This window comes from Lissotriton vulgaris, chromosome 2_1 (assembly GCF_964263255.1).
Source record: "Lissotriton vulgaris chromosome 2_1, aLisVul1.2, whole genome shotgun sequence".
NCBI classification, from domain to species: Eukaryota; Metazoa; Chordata; class Amphibia; order Caudata; family Salamandridae; genus Lissotriton; species Lissotriton vulgaris.
Window position 1 is genome coordinate 1,095,538,597 of NC_141687.1, and position 16,613 is coordinate 1,095,555,209.

Here is a 16,613-nt window from a genome sequence, read left to right on the forward strand (position 1 = left end):
AGAAGAGAGAAGGAGGACTGAAGAAGCCATGCTGAATTTAGAAGAGGAGGACGCCTACTGACTTGGCCCCAGTTCTACCTGCTTGTCCGCACCTCAAACCTGCTCCAGCGAAATCCTGGTCTGTCCTTCAGCCAGCAGCCCTCAAGAATATGAAGGACCTGCCCTGCCTTTCAAAACTAAGACTTAGTCTCCCATGAGTACTGGATTTGCTCACTTACAGACTCTGGCTCCGGCCAAATCCGTGAGTCTGCACCCGATGCACACGACCCAAGTTCGAGTGGTCCAACACCATGAGGAGGTCTCCCCGGCGATCCTGACCGGAGATCTAGTGATCTCTGACCTGCCTTGAATCTCCAATTGACGCCTGCAGCACCTTTCTGGAGGACCCTCCAGACTCCGATTAAAGCTGGTAAAAAAACCTGATGCCTAAAGACACCCCTGCACCCGATGTCCCAAGGCATTGGGTGGCCCAACCGACGGTGTCTCAGCAACCCCAGGCATCCCAACTTACCTCTCCAACTGGTGGTCACCTCCAAAGAATCCTCGTCCCCGACCCTGCAGTGGTTGTTGCAATCGAAGAATCCCCATTGAAAACAACAGGGCTACCGATGTCAAACCAGCACCCTGCACCCAGCCGCCCCTGCGCTGCTGCGGGTGTACTTTGTGTGTTAAACTGGATCCTCCTTTGCCCTGAACCTAACACCAGGAGCTTTGCTCCCCCAGCCTTGTGGCCTACTCGTGAACAGCCACCAACCGGAGACCCCTATCCTCCTTTGGATAACATTGTGCCTCAGCACTCTGCACCCGGCCACCCTAGTGCCGCTGAAGGTGTCACAAGATTGTGGAGTTAAAAGGAAAAGCAACTCCACGTAAATCATCTAGAGCTGCTAGCAGTCTTTCAAGTGATCAAAGCCTTCCAAAATCATCTTGTAGGCAAAGCTGTCCTAATCAGCACAGACGACATGACAGCCAAGTATTACATACACAAATGGGGGGACACACTCTCTCCTGCTGTCACACCTTGCACAAACCATTTGGAGATGGGCCATTCATCAAAAAATGTATCTCCTAGCGGAACACCAATCAGATCGCAGATCTGCTCAGGAGACAGAGATAACAGATCCACGAGTGGGATCTTCACCCTTAAGTTCTCCTCCTGTTCTTTCAGATGTGGGGCTTCCCAAACATAGATCTGTTCGCCACACACCAAAACACATAATGCCAAATTTCACCTCTAGGTTTTCACATCCATTATCCTAAGGCAATGTTCCATGGATGAACTGGTCAGGTATATTTGCCTACACTTTTTCGCCTCTCCCACTCATTCCACTAGTGGTGCGGAAGCTCAGGTAAACATCCCTCACACTAATCCTGGTAGCTCCTACTTGGCCCGTCAGCCCTGGTTCACTACCCTGTTGGAACTCGCAGTAGTTCCTCATCAAAAACTACATCTCATATCCAGTCTCCTCACACAGGGCCATGGAGAGATACGACATCCAGATCCCAAACCTCTCAACCTTGCGATCTGGCACCTGAAGTCATAGAGTTTGGTTATCTGAATCTTCCACCAGACTGTATGAATATCAGTAAAGAGGCCAGAAGACCTACTACAAGAGCTTGCTATGCAGCAAAATGGAAGTGGTTTGTAATTTATTGTGATAACAACCATATCAACCTGCTTGATGCTTCCGTTCAAAATATCATTTGCTATTTACTATATTTACAACGCTGACATTTAGAGTACACATCTACATGCTTACATCTTGCTGCTATAGCTGCTTACCTTCAAAATAGACAACATCTGTCCCTATTCAGAGTGCCTGTTATTAAAGCTTTCATGGAAGGACTTAAGAGTTATTCCTCCCACCCTTACACTTACCCCAGTGTGAAATCGTAATATTGTCCTTACCAAACTAAAGGGTCCACCCTTCGAGCCATTGCCTAAATATGAACTGCAATTTTTCACTTGGAAATTTGCTTTCCTCATTGGTATCACATCACTGAGGAGAGTGGGTGAGCTTCAGGGGCATTAACCATAGAAGAACTATTTTTACAAGTACACCAAAACAAAGGGGTTCTTCACACTAACCTTACATTTCTACCTAAAGTTATTTCTACCTCCCACATCAACCAATCTGTTGAGTTTCCTGTGTTCTTTACTCAACCAGATACTGTGGCAGATCGTGCTCTACACACCTTGGATGTTAAAAGAGCATTACTCTATTACAAGGACAAAACCTTTTAATAAAACTAAACAACTCTGTTGCTTTTGCTCCACCACACAATGGCAATCCCATTTCTAAATCGGGTATTACACAATGGATAGTTGAATGCATTCAAACTTGATATGCAAAAGCAAAAATAATTTTACCAATTCCCCCTAGGGCGCATTCCACCCACAAACTAGGAGGTTCTATGGCTTTCTTAGGAAACATTTCCATAGCTGATCTCTGTAAAGCTGCAACATGGTCTACACCACACACGTTTACAAAACACTATTGTGTAGATTTGTTAGCTAGACAACAAGCTAATGTACCGCAGGCAGTTCTACGTACACTATTTCCAACAACTGCAACAGCTACAAGTTAGCCACCGCTTTGGGAGATTACTGCTGCGTAGTCTATGCAAGGCATATGATCTACAGCTCACATGCCTCGAATGGAAAATGCTACTTACCCTAGTATGCAGCTGTTCTTGGCATGAAGAGCTGTAGATTTACACGTGGCCTCCCACCTCCCTGAGTCCTGTTCCAGTACTATCTTACTTAGATACATACACATGGACACCTCTATTCTACTCTTACTAACTCCATTCTCATCCTCTGCGGGAAAATAATCTAACAATGGAGTTGATGACCATGCACACTATCACCGAAAGGAGGAGTCACCTACCTCGTGAGGGGAAAATACTTCTTCGAACAAAAACAAAGTGAAAACATCCGAACCCAACACTAGATAGCAGATTTATGCAAAGCATGTGAATCTACGGCTCTACATGCCAAGAACATTTGCATACTGGTTAAGTAGCATTTTGCTTTCTCCCATAGGATTGCATTGACTGCTTTTCCTTGAAAATTCTTCTAAGTGTGGAGTTGGTTTGTATGAATCATTGAAAAACTGCAAATGTGTAACAACGGAATAACTTACCTTTTGTATAGGATTTGTTTCAGTGTGAAATCTAGGCATATCACACTGATTAGCAAAAGCAATCCAATAAGTAACGTGCACAGTAATCTGTAAAGTAACTAAAAAATAACCTCGAACTGTTGACCTACCTGTAAATCAACCAACTGCATTTGAACCTGCATTCAACTGTAAATAACTGCATAAGATTTTGAAGTATTATTTTCACTTACCTGCACCAGGTTTGGCTTGGTTCTAGAAATAAAATAACTAAATAATGTTTTTGATACATTCAAATTGGTCCGAGTTCAGTCTTTGAATGTGTGACATAATTTCTTGCCTGAGTGTGTGCAACAAATGCTTAACACTACCCTCTGATAAAGCCTTACTGGTCGCCCACACTACCACAAATAGATAGTAAGGTGCTATCTACTTTTACCTCTAACCTACCTCTGGGGTTCCACTAGACTCTGTGCACACTATACCTCATTTTGGTATAGTATATATGGAGCCAGCTTCCTACACCTATACCATAGGCAGTGGGTTGTAGGCATGGCACACAGGTGTGTGTGTGTGTGTGTGCGCCATGTCGAATCTTCACTTTTCTCTGCACCAAAACACGCAGCCTACATAGGCGTGTATGTGTGTTAAGATACAGAGACTTTAAGGGTGGCACAATATGTGTTGCAGCCCTTAGAGGCCTTCCCTGGTACCCATGGTACCTTTTACAGGGGGCTTGCATGTGGCCAAAGAGGTGCCAATTGAAGGTGCAAAGGTACAGTTTTAGGGAAAGAACGCAGGCTTTGGGTACCTGGTTAGCAGTAACCCTGGGTGCTCTTCGTCAAAGAGCATCAATTTCAGGCAAAGCGTGGGGGGCAAACATGCAAAAAAGGGGCACTTTCCTACACATTTTTAAAGTGAAAAGAATTTATATTTGAAAACGTACTTACCTGAACGATCCGTCTCTGTTGCCAAATCATGTATAAAGGTACTTGCCATTTTTTATAAATTGGTGCTTATCTGCTACTTGAGTTGTGTGTGTCATTTATTAATCATTGTGTGTATTTTCAAATGTTTTCCACTCCTCTGTGTTAAGCCCAAGGCTGCTCGACCACACTATCCCCCTTAGCAAGCCCCTGTGCGCTTATAAGGGAACCCCTGGACTCTTTACATGGTATATCAACGTTTTGCTATATCACGTAAAGAGTCTGCTTTCTACAATAGGCTAGTGTTTTCTCTAAGCCTAAGTCCCTAAGACTAGATGGCCACAGGCGCAGTTAGAGTGAGACCTAGTGGCAAAACTCTTTGCCACACTATGCAGCGTCACACAGTCTCACTTTGAGATGTCAGGCTGCCCTGTTCGCTGAAATCTCATGAGAAAATTGAATCATTCATGGGGAGCCTCTTCTGTAGTCGCTGCTATACTTATGTATTCAGGCATGGTAGCACCATCTTGGGTGAGGCTCCTTTGTTTATATTCATGCCCTTTCCATTACAATCCCAAATTTGAGTCGAGTCACAGAAACCGTATTTTTATGCCAATGTTAGCTGCTTTGTATGACCGCCATCAGAGATTAGGGGTTCCAAAATCACTAAATTGCAAAATAAACTCACTTGTGCAGGCACAGTTGGGTTACATCTTCTTCCCAGGAGACTCCCGCTGGGCCAGTGAGCATGCCTCATTTCTTTTCTGCCTGCCGTCCTGATAAATAAAAGCAACTTAAACCAGTTCCACGGGATCCCCCAAAGTCACATTCACCAGTCTGGTATCTGGGATGGTTATTCCACAGCTGCTGCAGTGGAGAAATATTCCACTCTGAGCGGATCTGCGGAGTTACACCAACATCTTCCTTCTTGTCCAAACCATGCTCCCGGAAGGCCTTAAAAGAGTAATTCCTCAGAGGATGCTGCTGTTCCCTTCTTTGGACCTCAATATTGTTCTTACTGGCTCTTTAGCTGTCATTTGAGCCGTTATGCTCTTGCCCTCAGCAGTTTATTTCATGGAAGCTGGCCTTCCTCATTACAATACACATTGAAATTGCTTCCCTTTGTAGTGTTGGTGAACTGCAAGCTGGTGTAGCAATTGTTTTCCTCAGTGCAATGCCCTAATTGAAGTAAGGCTAGTATATCCAAATGCGGACCCTATTAGAACAGGACCATCACTGATTTGCCTGTGGCTAGTTCCTGTCTGAGGTGACAAAGTGGGCATTGGACTAGACTGCATTCCAGAGTAGTTTCCTGTGGGCGAGATCAGTTTGAGATCTACCTATCCCTTTTTAGGTTGAGCCTAGCGGCAGCGCGCATGCACTTGCCGCTCGGCAAGGCATGCTGTAGTATGGTATGCCACTCTCCTCCCATATTTGTCATTGGCTTTGTGTGATTGTCCTTCTTAAATGCTGGCTTCTGATAAATAGGCTTATAAGTCCCTCCTGGGTACCGGCTTGTCTCCATTTGTTACCGCCCATAAGGATTGGACCTTTTACTGGTCATGCTACACGGTCTGCTGTAACATGGCTAACAGCACTATTTTGTTTATTTTTTTAATTTGCAGCGCGGTCCGCTTTCACATTTGCGGCAGCGCTTGTTTATTTAAACAGGGTATGGTGTGGAAGCCTCGTCCATTCTCCGTCCATATTTGTCATTGGCTTTGTGTCATTGTCCTACTTAAATGCTGGCTTCTGATTGGTAAATAGGTTTTTAGTCCCTCCTTGGTACCGCCTTGTCTCCATTTGTTACCATCCATAAGGACTGGATCTTTTACCGGTCATGCTACACGGTCTGCTTTATCATGGCAAAGAGCACTATTTTGTTTATTATCTTTTTATTTTGCAGCGCGGTCCGCTTTCACTTTAGCGGCCGCGCTTGTTTATTTAATTGATTTGCAGCACGGTCCGCTCACTTTAGCGGCCGTGCTTGGTTATTTAATTAATTTGCAGCGCGGTCTGCTCACTTTAGCGGCCTCGCTTGGTTATTTCATTAATTTGCTGTTTTCTTCTGGATGAGGGGCACAGGTGGGGCTAGAGCAAGGCAGGTCACGTGAGGCTTGGTTCTGTTGTGGTGAAAGGCAGGCACTTTTACCTCAACAAGCATTTACGTGAGTTTGAGCTATTGACATTGCAAATGACAATGCCTGTTATTTTCGTTTTTAAAACAATAATAAAAGGCATTGTCATTTACAATGCCAATAGCTTAAACTCACGTAAAAGCGAGACCTATTGCATTGCAAATATTGCATTGCAAATGCTTGTTTGTTTTCCTATACTTATCATAACCTGGCCTGGTATCCATTCTGTCACAAAGTATTTTTACGTGGATGTTTGTGCTAGAGAAGAACAACAAGTTGGGCAAATTGTTCTTAAAACTTAATTTTAAACATTGTCTGCTCTAGCTTCCAAAGAACCGCTTTAGGGAGAAAGGCACAGCAGATGATGATGCGAACAGAAAATGTTACTTGCCTTTAGCAATCAGTTTACAGCTTATAGTGTTGTAAATTCACATGTGCCCTCCGACTTCTCCCAATGCAATCTTGCAGCATTGTATTGATAAAAGTAATGAATACATGGTAATACATTGTACCAGTACATACAGACTGTCCTGCTGGTCATTTCCTCACCTATTTATTCTAACCCACGTGGTAAAAAAAAATTCTAAGATGGAGACTGTCTTAGTGCATTGTGAGTTTCAGGGGAGATATCACAAGTCACTTCAAAACTGTAACTTCTGCTTTGAACAAAAACAGCTTGTAATGTCCACACCCAATATTAGGTGATGGGGTGGTGCAAATCATGTGATCTGTAGCCCTAGAAAATGTAAATTATGGTAAGGAGGAAACGTTTACCTTTCTATATCCCTGATTTGCTATTCCCTTCATACATACATTCTAATGTTTAAACCTTTCTCTTTCTATTCTCAGCTCTGCTTCCTGTACACAGACTTATACCAACAGACAAGCACCAAAGAATCCCGGCGCATCTTCCAGGAATTCCACCAGTTGTTCATGGAGCGAAATGCTGTACGTTCTGATGATGCTGTTTCTCTTCAATTCCCCAAATTTCTTTTATATATTGCTATTTTCTACATTTGCTCACTTTTAAATTAATTAGCCGAAAGTACTTATCATGGTACTGTATGAGGATATTCAGTTTGATACGAGCGTTCTGTAAGCAATTAGAAAAGCAAGGCTGAAATTCTATTCTAAGTTTGGTGCTCCATGGTGGCTTGTGGGCATTGTAACCAAATCTATTTAAACATACTTAATTAAGCCAGACACTTGTTTAGTAGTTAATGGTTTGGAAAGTTCTGCTGTACATTTCTTCACATTTTTCAGATTTTGCAGGCCAAGTTGGTCTAGCTTATCTTGAGTTTAATGCTCTGGAAGGAAGTCCTGCTCCCATATTTTAATTTGTTCTTGTCATGCAAGGAAGGGTGATTTTTCTGTAGGGCAGTGAAATGCTCCCCCATATGTGAAAAAAACAAAAATAGGGTGCCAGTGCTCATATGAATAATTTAAATAAACAAATGACCAAACAGAACTTGAAAAATTATTCAAGAACGGGAGTTACTACTTAATAGCTTTTTATTTTGACATTTTTGAAAAAAGAAACTTATATTTTTTTACATTTTTTACATCATCCAGAAGAGCATATTCAAAAAGGACACATGGGAATAGGGAAACTAGCTACTGATCATCAGTCATTCAATATTACAGATGATGTAAAAAAATGTAAAAAAAACCCCTATTTTTGTTTTTTGCTAGTCTGGCTCAGCCTTGCTGATTAGAGCCACCCTGTAGTTGTTCCCCCATATGTGAGTCATGCGGTGCAAGAGATAGTACTGGATCTGGGACAATTCTCATGATGCATAAACAAAATAGTTGTTTATGTCTGTAGTGGGAGGTGGTGAGTGCTGCACTGCTGCTGTGCGGGACTGCCTTTTCCGGTATTACATCAGCAAAAAATAAAATGCACTGCCCTGTAATATGTGCCAGCCTTTACAGGGGATTAAAATAAACCTTTGCCTAGAGGGGGACTGTTCTCCCTTAGGGCCTCTAAAACCACATATTTTATGTAGAGTTACTGAACTGCTACTGAGTAGCACATTCTCCCTCATAAAGTTTTCAAGCAATATTTAAAGAATGTTTTTTAGTTTAGAGGTTTAGATGGGGGTAGCATTTGGTCCGCTAGGTTACGCTTTTTCTTTCTCCTTCTGGGCGGAGAGTCAGCATAATAAGGGATTATGGGTGAGAGGGACCAAAATTAGAAGGTACAATAACATTAAGGGAGGAGTAGATATGAGAGCAAAGGAGTATACTTATACATTTTCCCTCCTCTTTCTAACTGATCCTGACTGCTTTGAAGGGTAGATAAGGTCCCTCTGCTTCTCTCTTCTGCCTTTCTTTTCTGCATTTTGTCTCGTTGTATTTTTTCTTTCTTAAGTGTAAGTGACTGGGTGGGTATCTCCGGGATGCAATTGCCTGGACTTCATCTGTCCAGATAATTGGGGTAGGGGTTCTCAGAGGTGGGGGAAGGGTTCGGGGAGGGCACCTGGTAGGGGTTGGGGGTGAGTGCAGCAGACAACAAATTAAAACAAATACTCATTCTCCTTTTTTAGGTCTCGCTAGAGTCAGCGCATGCACTGCTCTTGCGAGACATTTAGTAGTGGCTTCAAAAAGCGCTACCGTGCTGGCCACCAGCTTGCTAGAACGTGCACAAGCGCACATCACTTTTTCCCCGTCGCGCGCGTGCGCACATCTCACGTCACCACTCGCGTTATTTTTAATTATTTCATTTGTCGCGCACGTCGCGTCACCACTCACGTTTTTTTTTTTTTATTATTTCATTTTGTGGCCATGCAGCATTACTTTTACGGCCGCGAGGTCAATGCGTGTTGAAAAGTTGTGTTTTGACTATCCTACCAATGCCACAAGCTTTTGTGGACACAGCTCAGCGTGAGCTCTCCTGTGTAAAGAGTAAACCGCTGTTGAACCTGTCTTGTGTACCCTGCAGACTTTCCCATCCTCCCACAGCAGAGAATTCAGAGCGCCTCGTTCAATACAGGGCAGTGGCGTGGCAAACAGCACGCACTTTAAGCGGAGCCATTTGCAGGCCGGACCATCCTTGCAGAACTTGGGAACTGCATTCAAAGCTTCTCATTCTTTGCACGGAGACACAGAAGGTGCTGCACGCCCTAATCTGGACTCTTTATATTTCAGCCCATGTTTCCAGAGCTCGGCCATCCATCGCACTCAGTCCTCTCCTCACTCACAACGGAGGCCAGCAGTCCCAGCATAGCGCCTTGCACCCAACGTGCAGCGCGTCAACGGATGTTTATAACCCTTCTAGACTAGTAACTTCTTGTGGTAAAGTGCCATCAAGTGAAAATAAAATTGCAGTTTGACGAGTGGCTTGGTTCAGAACTAAGTGCGTGCGAGAGCAGTGGGGTAAGGCTTGGCGTGGCTTTGTAGGAGTTGGATAAATCTGCTGCTGCTGCTCCAGAAGCATCTCTCGACGCAGCCCCCCTCACTCTCCTGGAGACCCTCGGTCAGCACCGAATCCCGGGGCTGCACACCAAGTCTGGATGCGGCTTGGTTCAGGCTGTGGGCAGAGGCAGGAGGAGTCAAAGCAGTTTAATCCCACACAGCAATTGGCGCCAACACCGGTAGGCACCCACGCGGCCCTTTTCATACCAGCCATGGGCGTGGGCTTTCTATTTTGGTGTGCAGCGCCCAATCGAATCGTAACATTTTAATACACGTTATGAGAATATAAGAATAATTATGATTTTCCATTGAAAGCAAAACAAGCCAGTGTGAAAACATGAACAAATTTAGCAAATGCTTTTTAATATGTTCATGGCCATGCCACTAGTTTCTACATGACTCGTTCAGTGACCAGTTTCCAGTTAAGTTCTTTATTGTACACAGCTTAAGTAGGCAAACGCACCAAGGCTCCGATGTTTTAAGGAAAATTAAATAAAACTGTTGCAGAGGTAAACCCAAATAAATTAAATGTTTACTTCACATGGGTTCACCACAAACTATCAAGAATATTTTCACTGCCCTCACGGGAGCTTTCTCAATATTATTATTTTTTAATCACTGAATATACGAAGTGTTGATTAGCAGGGGTTCCTCATCCCAAAAATGAGACCACGTTTCCTTGCAATAACAAATATTCGAGGCTAAACAGTTTCTTAAAAAACTGAAATACACCTCTGGATTGTTTATGCCATCTGTATTGTTGACACCATACGGAAAAATACTTTGGTGAATATTCCAGTGCTCAACTCAGAAGATGGCTTCCAGTGGCATCAAATAGTGATGGGCTTGTCGACATCTAGCAGCGAACTGAACTGCACAAACCCGGCGGTACTCACTAGGGAAACACCCAAGTGAAAGCTGAGTAAACTGATAGAAATAAACCACATTAGATACCAGGATATTGATGTAACTCTATTCAAAGTAGGAATGCACCAGTGTGTTTTCCGCCCGGAAGAAAGCAATCCCCTGCGTGCACAGCACCTGCAAAACTACAGTCAAGCTCTTCAAAGCTTCCTTAACAGCCTCTCCCAGAATATTTTATCTGCCCCCCTCCCCGGTACCTTCAGAGAAGCACGTGCACTCTCAGTGCGGCACACCTGGGGCAGACGGTCCTCCTGTTGTGATGCACACAACAGCACCGAGAAACATCCTGCCCGTATTACAACGATACATTCTCTTCGTACTCGCGGTTTCGCAGGCAGCTGAGATTATGCAGTGACAGGATGGGAAGAAACCACAGGTCCGAATCACAAATATCTGTTTCATTTTCCTGGAGTAAATGGGACTTGGAGAAACTGCAGAGCAAAAATTACTCTCAGAAAAAAACATTGCCCGCTTCGCACATTGTCTAAACAGCACTAGGCGCTACAGTGTCTCATAACGAGCCCGCCTTTGCTGTGTTTTCACTAGGGGCTTATAAAGTTGTAACTTTATAATGTGCGTCTCACTGATTTAATAAACCGTACTTTCTTTAACATTAGCATGTTTCTAATGTTTTAACCCTTTAATAAAAGGAAGCACGCCCCAGTGTAATGTAAAAAAAAAAAAGCAGTTATGCTTCTACCCACTGGGCGTTGGGCGTTTTATGAATGCGTTAATGAGCTCTGAATGTGTGTGGCCACTGCGGATGTCGGTGTTATCTTTTTTTTGCTTCTGCGCCCCTTGAATAGTTTATCTGAATATTTTGTTTATGCTGTGCACAGTGTGCAATATTTATTGTTGTGATAGGCTCTTTGCGACCAGTTGTGCACAATATCTATTAGCATTCTCAAAGTGACCCTTGTCCTGACCGGATCAGGTTTAACTGGGTTTTTTAAGTTGAATTGTAAAATGCAAACTCTATAATTTCCTCTCTGAATCGATTAAACCATCTGACACATTTTTCTGAGATTGTCTTGATGCTGACGAGGCGGAATGTCTGATGAAGGCGACTCTCCTCAAATTTCCTCACACACAAAGCTGATTTGTGCCCACTCTCTGCCAAGGGCCTCTGTCCCTACTGTGTGTTCTGGACAGAGCCTGTCCCTTCCCTTCCACAATTGTGTCCCTCGTCCCACGCACATCGCCCAGAGATTGCGCTGTTTTCTAGAATCCCCCCAAGTTGCATTTTTTAGTGTGTGTGTGGGGGGGGGGGGGGGGGGGGGGCGATTTAAACCAGCTTCAAAAGTTATGTTTCCCTTCCTCCAGCCACCTGGATGGTAATAGGCTTAATACCAAAGACCACAAAATCAATGTATCCGGTCCTGAGCCACTTCATATTTTTTTAACGTATTTTGCCTATGTCATTTTCCTTTTCAATGTGTCATCAGTATGAACAGACACCTCAACTCGAGGTTTTCCCCTTTCTTTTCCTCAGCAACTGCACGTTTGTTGATCCCTCTCTCCTCATTTTCTGACAGGTCATGGTTTCACCTTCTGCCCTGGTGATTGGTTAAATTCGGCGACCCTGCACGCTCCTGCTTCCGCATCTCCCAGAAGGTGCTGTTGCGTGAGTCCCACTTGCGTGAGATTCTGGTCGATATTAGTGAGCATGGCATTGTCCCACTGCCACCTGCCTGGCCTTAACTCCCTTTATGTGCCGAGAAATGCGTGCAGCCTAGACTCCCACTTAGTAGACTGCACATTTGCACCGCAATCTGCCCGCTTTTATTATCAATGGTTTCCCCTAAATCCTTAAGCATTTCTCACACTAGAGGTACAAATAAAGAGGATTGAGGGGGGTGCCGACTAGCGCGAATCAAAATACTTCCACTATGGTTTAAGAGACATGTGTCTGTGTGCTTTCGTGGTGGTGGTTGCCGAGGTCGTGTGTGTGAAGGGGAACCTGGGTGCCTCATGGAATCTCATCTGTATATGTATGCGACACTTACCCAAAACCATAACTCACGTCCCCACACCATCTGGCACGCCCCGCAACCATACACACCATCAGTGGCTGCACACATTCCACAGGTAGCTGCTGTCACGCCCACGGACGGGATCTAGCAAAGAGCGGGCCGGTAGAAACCAGTAACACCAGGTCACAACTTCAGCACCAGTCCTTAAGCAGCACTCTGTCTGTCGGCCATTGACCTACATGGGTTTTTAGGTCTGGCTTGATAGTGCAAATGTCACCTGACCATGTAACCTAAACCAAAGGTATTCTGTAGTCCTTTGCTTCACACAAATGAATATCCATGTCCTTGCTCTTTTGCTCTTTACTTGTAATGCTTCACCTTATCATACAATAGTCTTTTACAGCCAGACCGGTTGGCATTGCCAAGGCTTGTTCTCCATGTTGTTGCAACATGTCGGATCTTACCAAGATGATATTGACTCCTTATGTAAAGTGGAAACATTCGGGTACAAAAATATCACTGAGTCTAGTAGTAAACTGAGACTCATATTAACTAAGCATATATCTGAATGGCAGATCATGCTATTTTACAGAAAGGCATTAGAAATGGGTAATCTGAGTGCAATGTAGAGAGCAGGCAATCATAAAACTATGCATAAAATGCAGGTATTTAGTGACTGCCCTTACAAGAAGTACTTGGACTTGGCTATAGTTCGACGCAGGGGTGTCTGTACCTATTTTTCTCTCAGTGTGGGCCAATCATGGTTTCAGGAACATCTCAGCTGGGCTTTGATCATCACTTAAATGACCAGTTTTAATCTACTTGAATGCCTCTTTGATGCTTTAGATAAGCAGGCAGGAAGTGTTAATTCTATCTTGCTCTACTTTTCTCGGCACTCTGCCACCAAATCTTGGGTCTGACCCCAATGACCTCCCCTGTTCTTATTAAATCACCCAGTTTGGCCTCTTCTGTTCTTATTATTCGGTTTGGGATCCCTTTTCTGGTCTTTAATGCATGCTTGCTTTGTACTGTGTTGCATTCATCGTTTACTGAATTTATTTCTAGTGGTCACCGAGACTAAGATGTTTGGTCAGAAAACGTGAGTTCTGTTTATCCGTCTCACGTATAGACAGCTTAAGCTGTTTTGAGGACAAACCTACTGTTTCTAATAAAGACTTACTCGCAATGAAACAATCAAAAAAATCTAGCATTGGCGTAGCCAATAGGTCTCGCTTTTGGGACCTTATAAGTATTTAGTTCTGCAGCACAATATCCTTGGTGCAACAATATCAACTGATGCATGGCTAAACACTTCTAAGGTCCCAAAAGCGAGACCTATTGGCTATTCCAATGCTTGTTTGTTGCCATTCTTAAAGTGATGGCTTTGGAACTATGCTGGCTTAAGTGCTGGTGTGGGTCACTCCAAATTCAAACTCCTATTTTAATGTTGGTTTTTTTGGTTGACTTATCATGAATCTTTTACAGATTCTGTCCTGGAATGTTAACAGGCTGCGAACTAGACCGAGAAGGGATAAGATTATACAGTATCTTCAAGATAAACCAGCTCAGGTTTTGCAGCGTGAATCTTTCTGGATTCACTATGCTGTGCATATTCCGCGGTCTTCCCATGATGCACTGGGCCAGGGACAGACTGATTTGCATATAGCCAGGTTCTGAACTGGGATGGTGCAGTGAGATAAATAACGGTGATGGATCAAGCCCTGATCTTTGGACTGGGTAAGAGTGGTCTGCTTAATTCAGACACTCTGTTCATCACCACCCCCTTTTCTGAATCGTTTTTGGCCACTATAGGTGTGGCAGGGTATACTCAGACATGAGTCCCTTTCTCACAGCACCATCAGGATTCAAGCAAGCTGGGCCGACGAGGCTGAAATGCCAGAAACCGGTCCCCGGTAGCTTGTCTCCTTTCTGGTGAAGAATTGGCTTGGTAGTTTAGTCTGCCCTGTTCCCATGATGCACTGGGCCATGGACAGACTGATTTGCATATAGCCAGGTTCTGAACTGGGATGGTGCAGTGAGATAAATAACGGTGATGGATCAAGCCCTGATCTTTGGACTGGGTAAGAGTGGTCTGCTTAATTCAGACACTCTGTTCATCACCACCCCCTTTTCTGAAACAATATCAACTGATGCATGGCTAAACACTTCTAAGGTCCCAAAAGCGAGACCTATTGGCTATTCCAATGCTTGTTTGTTGCCATTCTTAAAGTGATGGCTTTGGAACTATGCTGGCTTAAGTGCTGGTGTGGGTCACTCCAAATTCAAACTCCTATTTTAATGTTGGTTTTTTTGGTTGACTTAACATGAATCTTTTACAGATTCTGTCCTGGAATGTTAACAGGCTGCGAACTAGACCGAGAAGGGATAAGATTATACAGTATCTTCAAGATAAACCAGCTCAGGTTTTGCAGCGTGAATCTTTCTGGATTCACTATGCTGTGCATATTCCGCGGTCTTGTGGTTGGGTCCGGATTTGTAGTCTTTTCTTTGTTTTTTTTATTTTTTATTTTTTTTCGTCGCCCCGGCGTCACCCCTCCTTGGGTGTATTTCCGGTGACGTCGGCATGCTTCCTGCGGAAGCTCCAACCCTTGGGCGCCATCTTCAGATTCTTTTTTTCCGCGGTCGGGTCTAGATCGTTCCCGTTGGGCTCCAGACATTTTTGGAGAAAGTACTACGAAAAGATTGAAATTGGAGAAGATATCGAAAGAAGAAGACTACGAAATACTTCGCCGAACACTGGCCGGCGAAAGGAAGGAGAAATCATTGAGGACTTCGACGATCGTCGACGTTCGCGCGGCCAGGGAGGCCTAAACACTCGATGATGGACAACACGCCGTTCAAGTTCTGCCCTAACTGCCACCACAAGTTCGCGCAGAAAGACCAACACCCGGTTTGCAACCTTTGCTTACCGGTAGAACACAGAAGCGAGGACTGCAACGCCTGCTCCGTCTTCGCCCCGAAGACCCTTCGTGTGAGGAAGAGCCAGAGGGTAGCGCACGCCACCCTCCAAGGAAAAGCCCCGACGCCATCGCTGTACGAGCTGGGGATGTCCTCGGAGGAAGAGGACAACGCTGCCGCCGAAGACGACAGCTACACGGTCGTAGAGACCGATTACACGAAGACATCTGATAAGGTAGGAGACTCATCGTTCCCCAAGAGCACGAGAGACTCCGAGTCTCGAAAAAACGAGGGCAAGACCCCGAAAGCGCCGACGCAGACACACCTGGCGTCCGCAGCTACCCACAGGCCCAGCGGATCCTCTGAGAAGGAGTCCCTGGCGCCGAGAGCTGTTGAGCAGCAGAAGTCGTCGAAGATCGTCCCCGAAAAGGACCAATCGACGTCGAGGGAGAAAGACCCTAAAGCCTCGACGCCGTACAGGGACCCGAAACCCAGTTCGACGTCCAAGTCCTCGACGCCGAAAATCTCACAGCCGAGCCAGGCGCCGAAGAGAGTGGCCGAACAATCCGGCGCGGACAACGCGGCTGAGATGGAAAAGAAAAAACGGCAACTAGAAGCCGAAATGGAAAACATCTTGCAGCGGAAAAAGGATTTTGACGCCAAGATGAGAGCCTTCACGATTCCCCACAAGACCAAGCCACCCATGCAGGAACTGGTCGAGGAGGAAGACTAACACGTCGAGGAACATGAGCCTGGCGCCGAAATGGTCGACGACCAGGAAGAGGACGAGAATCCCTACAAGGCTTACAGCTATGAGGAGGAAGAGGACAGCAGGTTGGACGCCGAGTCAGCCACCTCTGACCCGCAGGAGGAGGATTACCTGGATGTCGACACCGAGAGCCCGGAACAGGCGGTCGACACATACCCCTCGAGGCCATCGCCGCCGGACGACATCGGGGCTTACAACTCGGTGATAAGGTCTGCGGCAGCAGCTTTCAAGCTCAAGCTCGACGAGGAGAAGCAGAAAGCGGACTTTCTCCTCGAGACATTACTCCCCACGCAAATAAGGAGCCAGTATCTACCGATGCTCGTCAGCGTCCTGTCGCAGGGGATGGAAGCATTCAGGGAGCCCGCAACATGCAAGGCAGTCACTCCCAGAACCGAAAAGAAGTACAAACATTCATCGAAGGACCCAGC

At 45.1% G+C, this 16,613-nt stretch overlaps 1 protein-coding gene across 4 annotated transcripts in view; it reads left to right on the plus strand.

The window, feature by feature from the left end:
- Positions 1–16,613, plus strand: part of ARHGEF12 (Rho guanine nucleotide exchange factor 12) — an 888,740-nt gene that overhangs the window by 287,192 nt on the left and 584,935 nt on the right. For all 4 annotated transcript variants that reach the window (XM_086956791.1, XM_086956792.1, XM_086956788.1 and 1 more), the window contains one exon: positions 7,036–7,134. In XM_086956791.1, the coding sequence (XP_086812917.1) occupies positions 7,036–7,134 (99 nt within the window). The remainder of the gene's footprint in view (positions 1–7,035; positions 7,135–16,613) is intronic.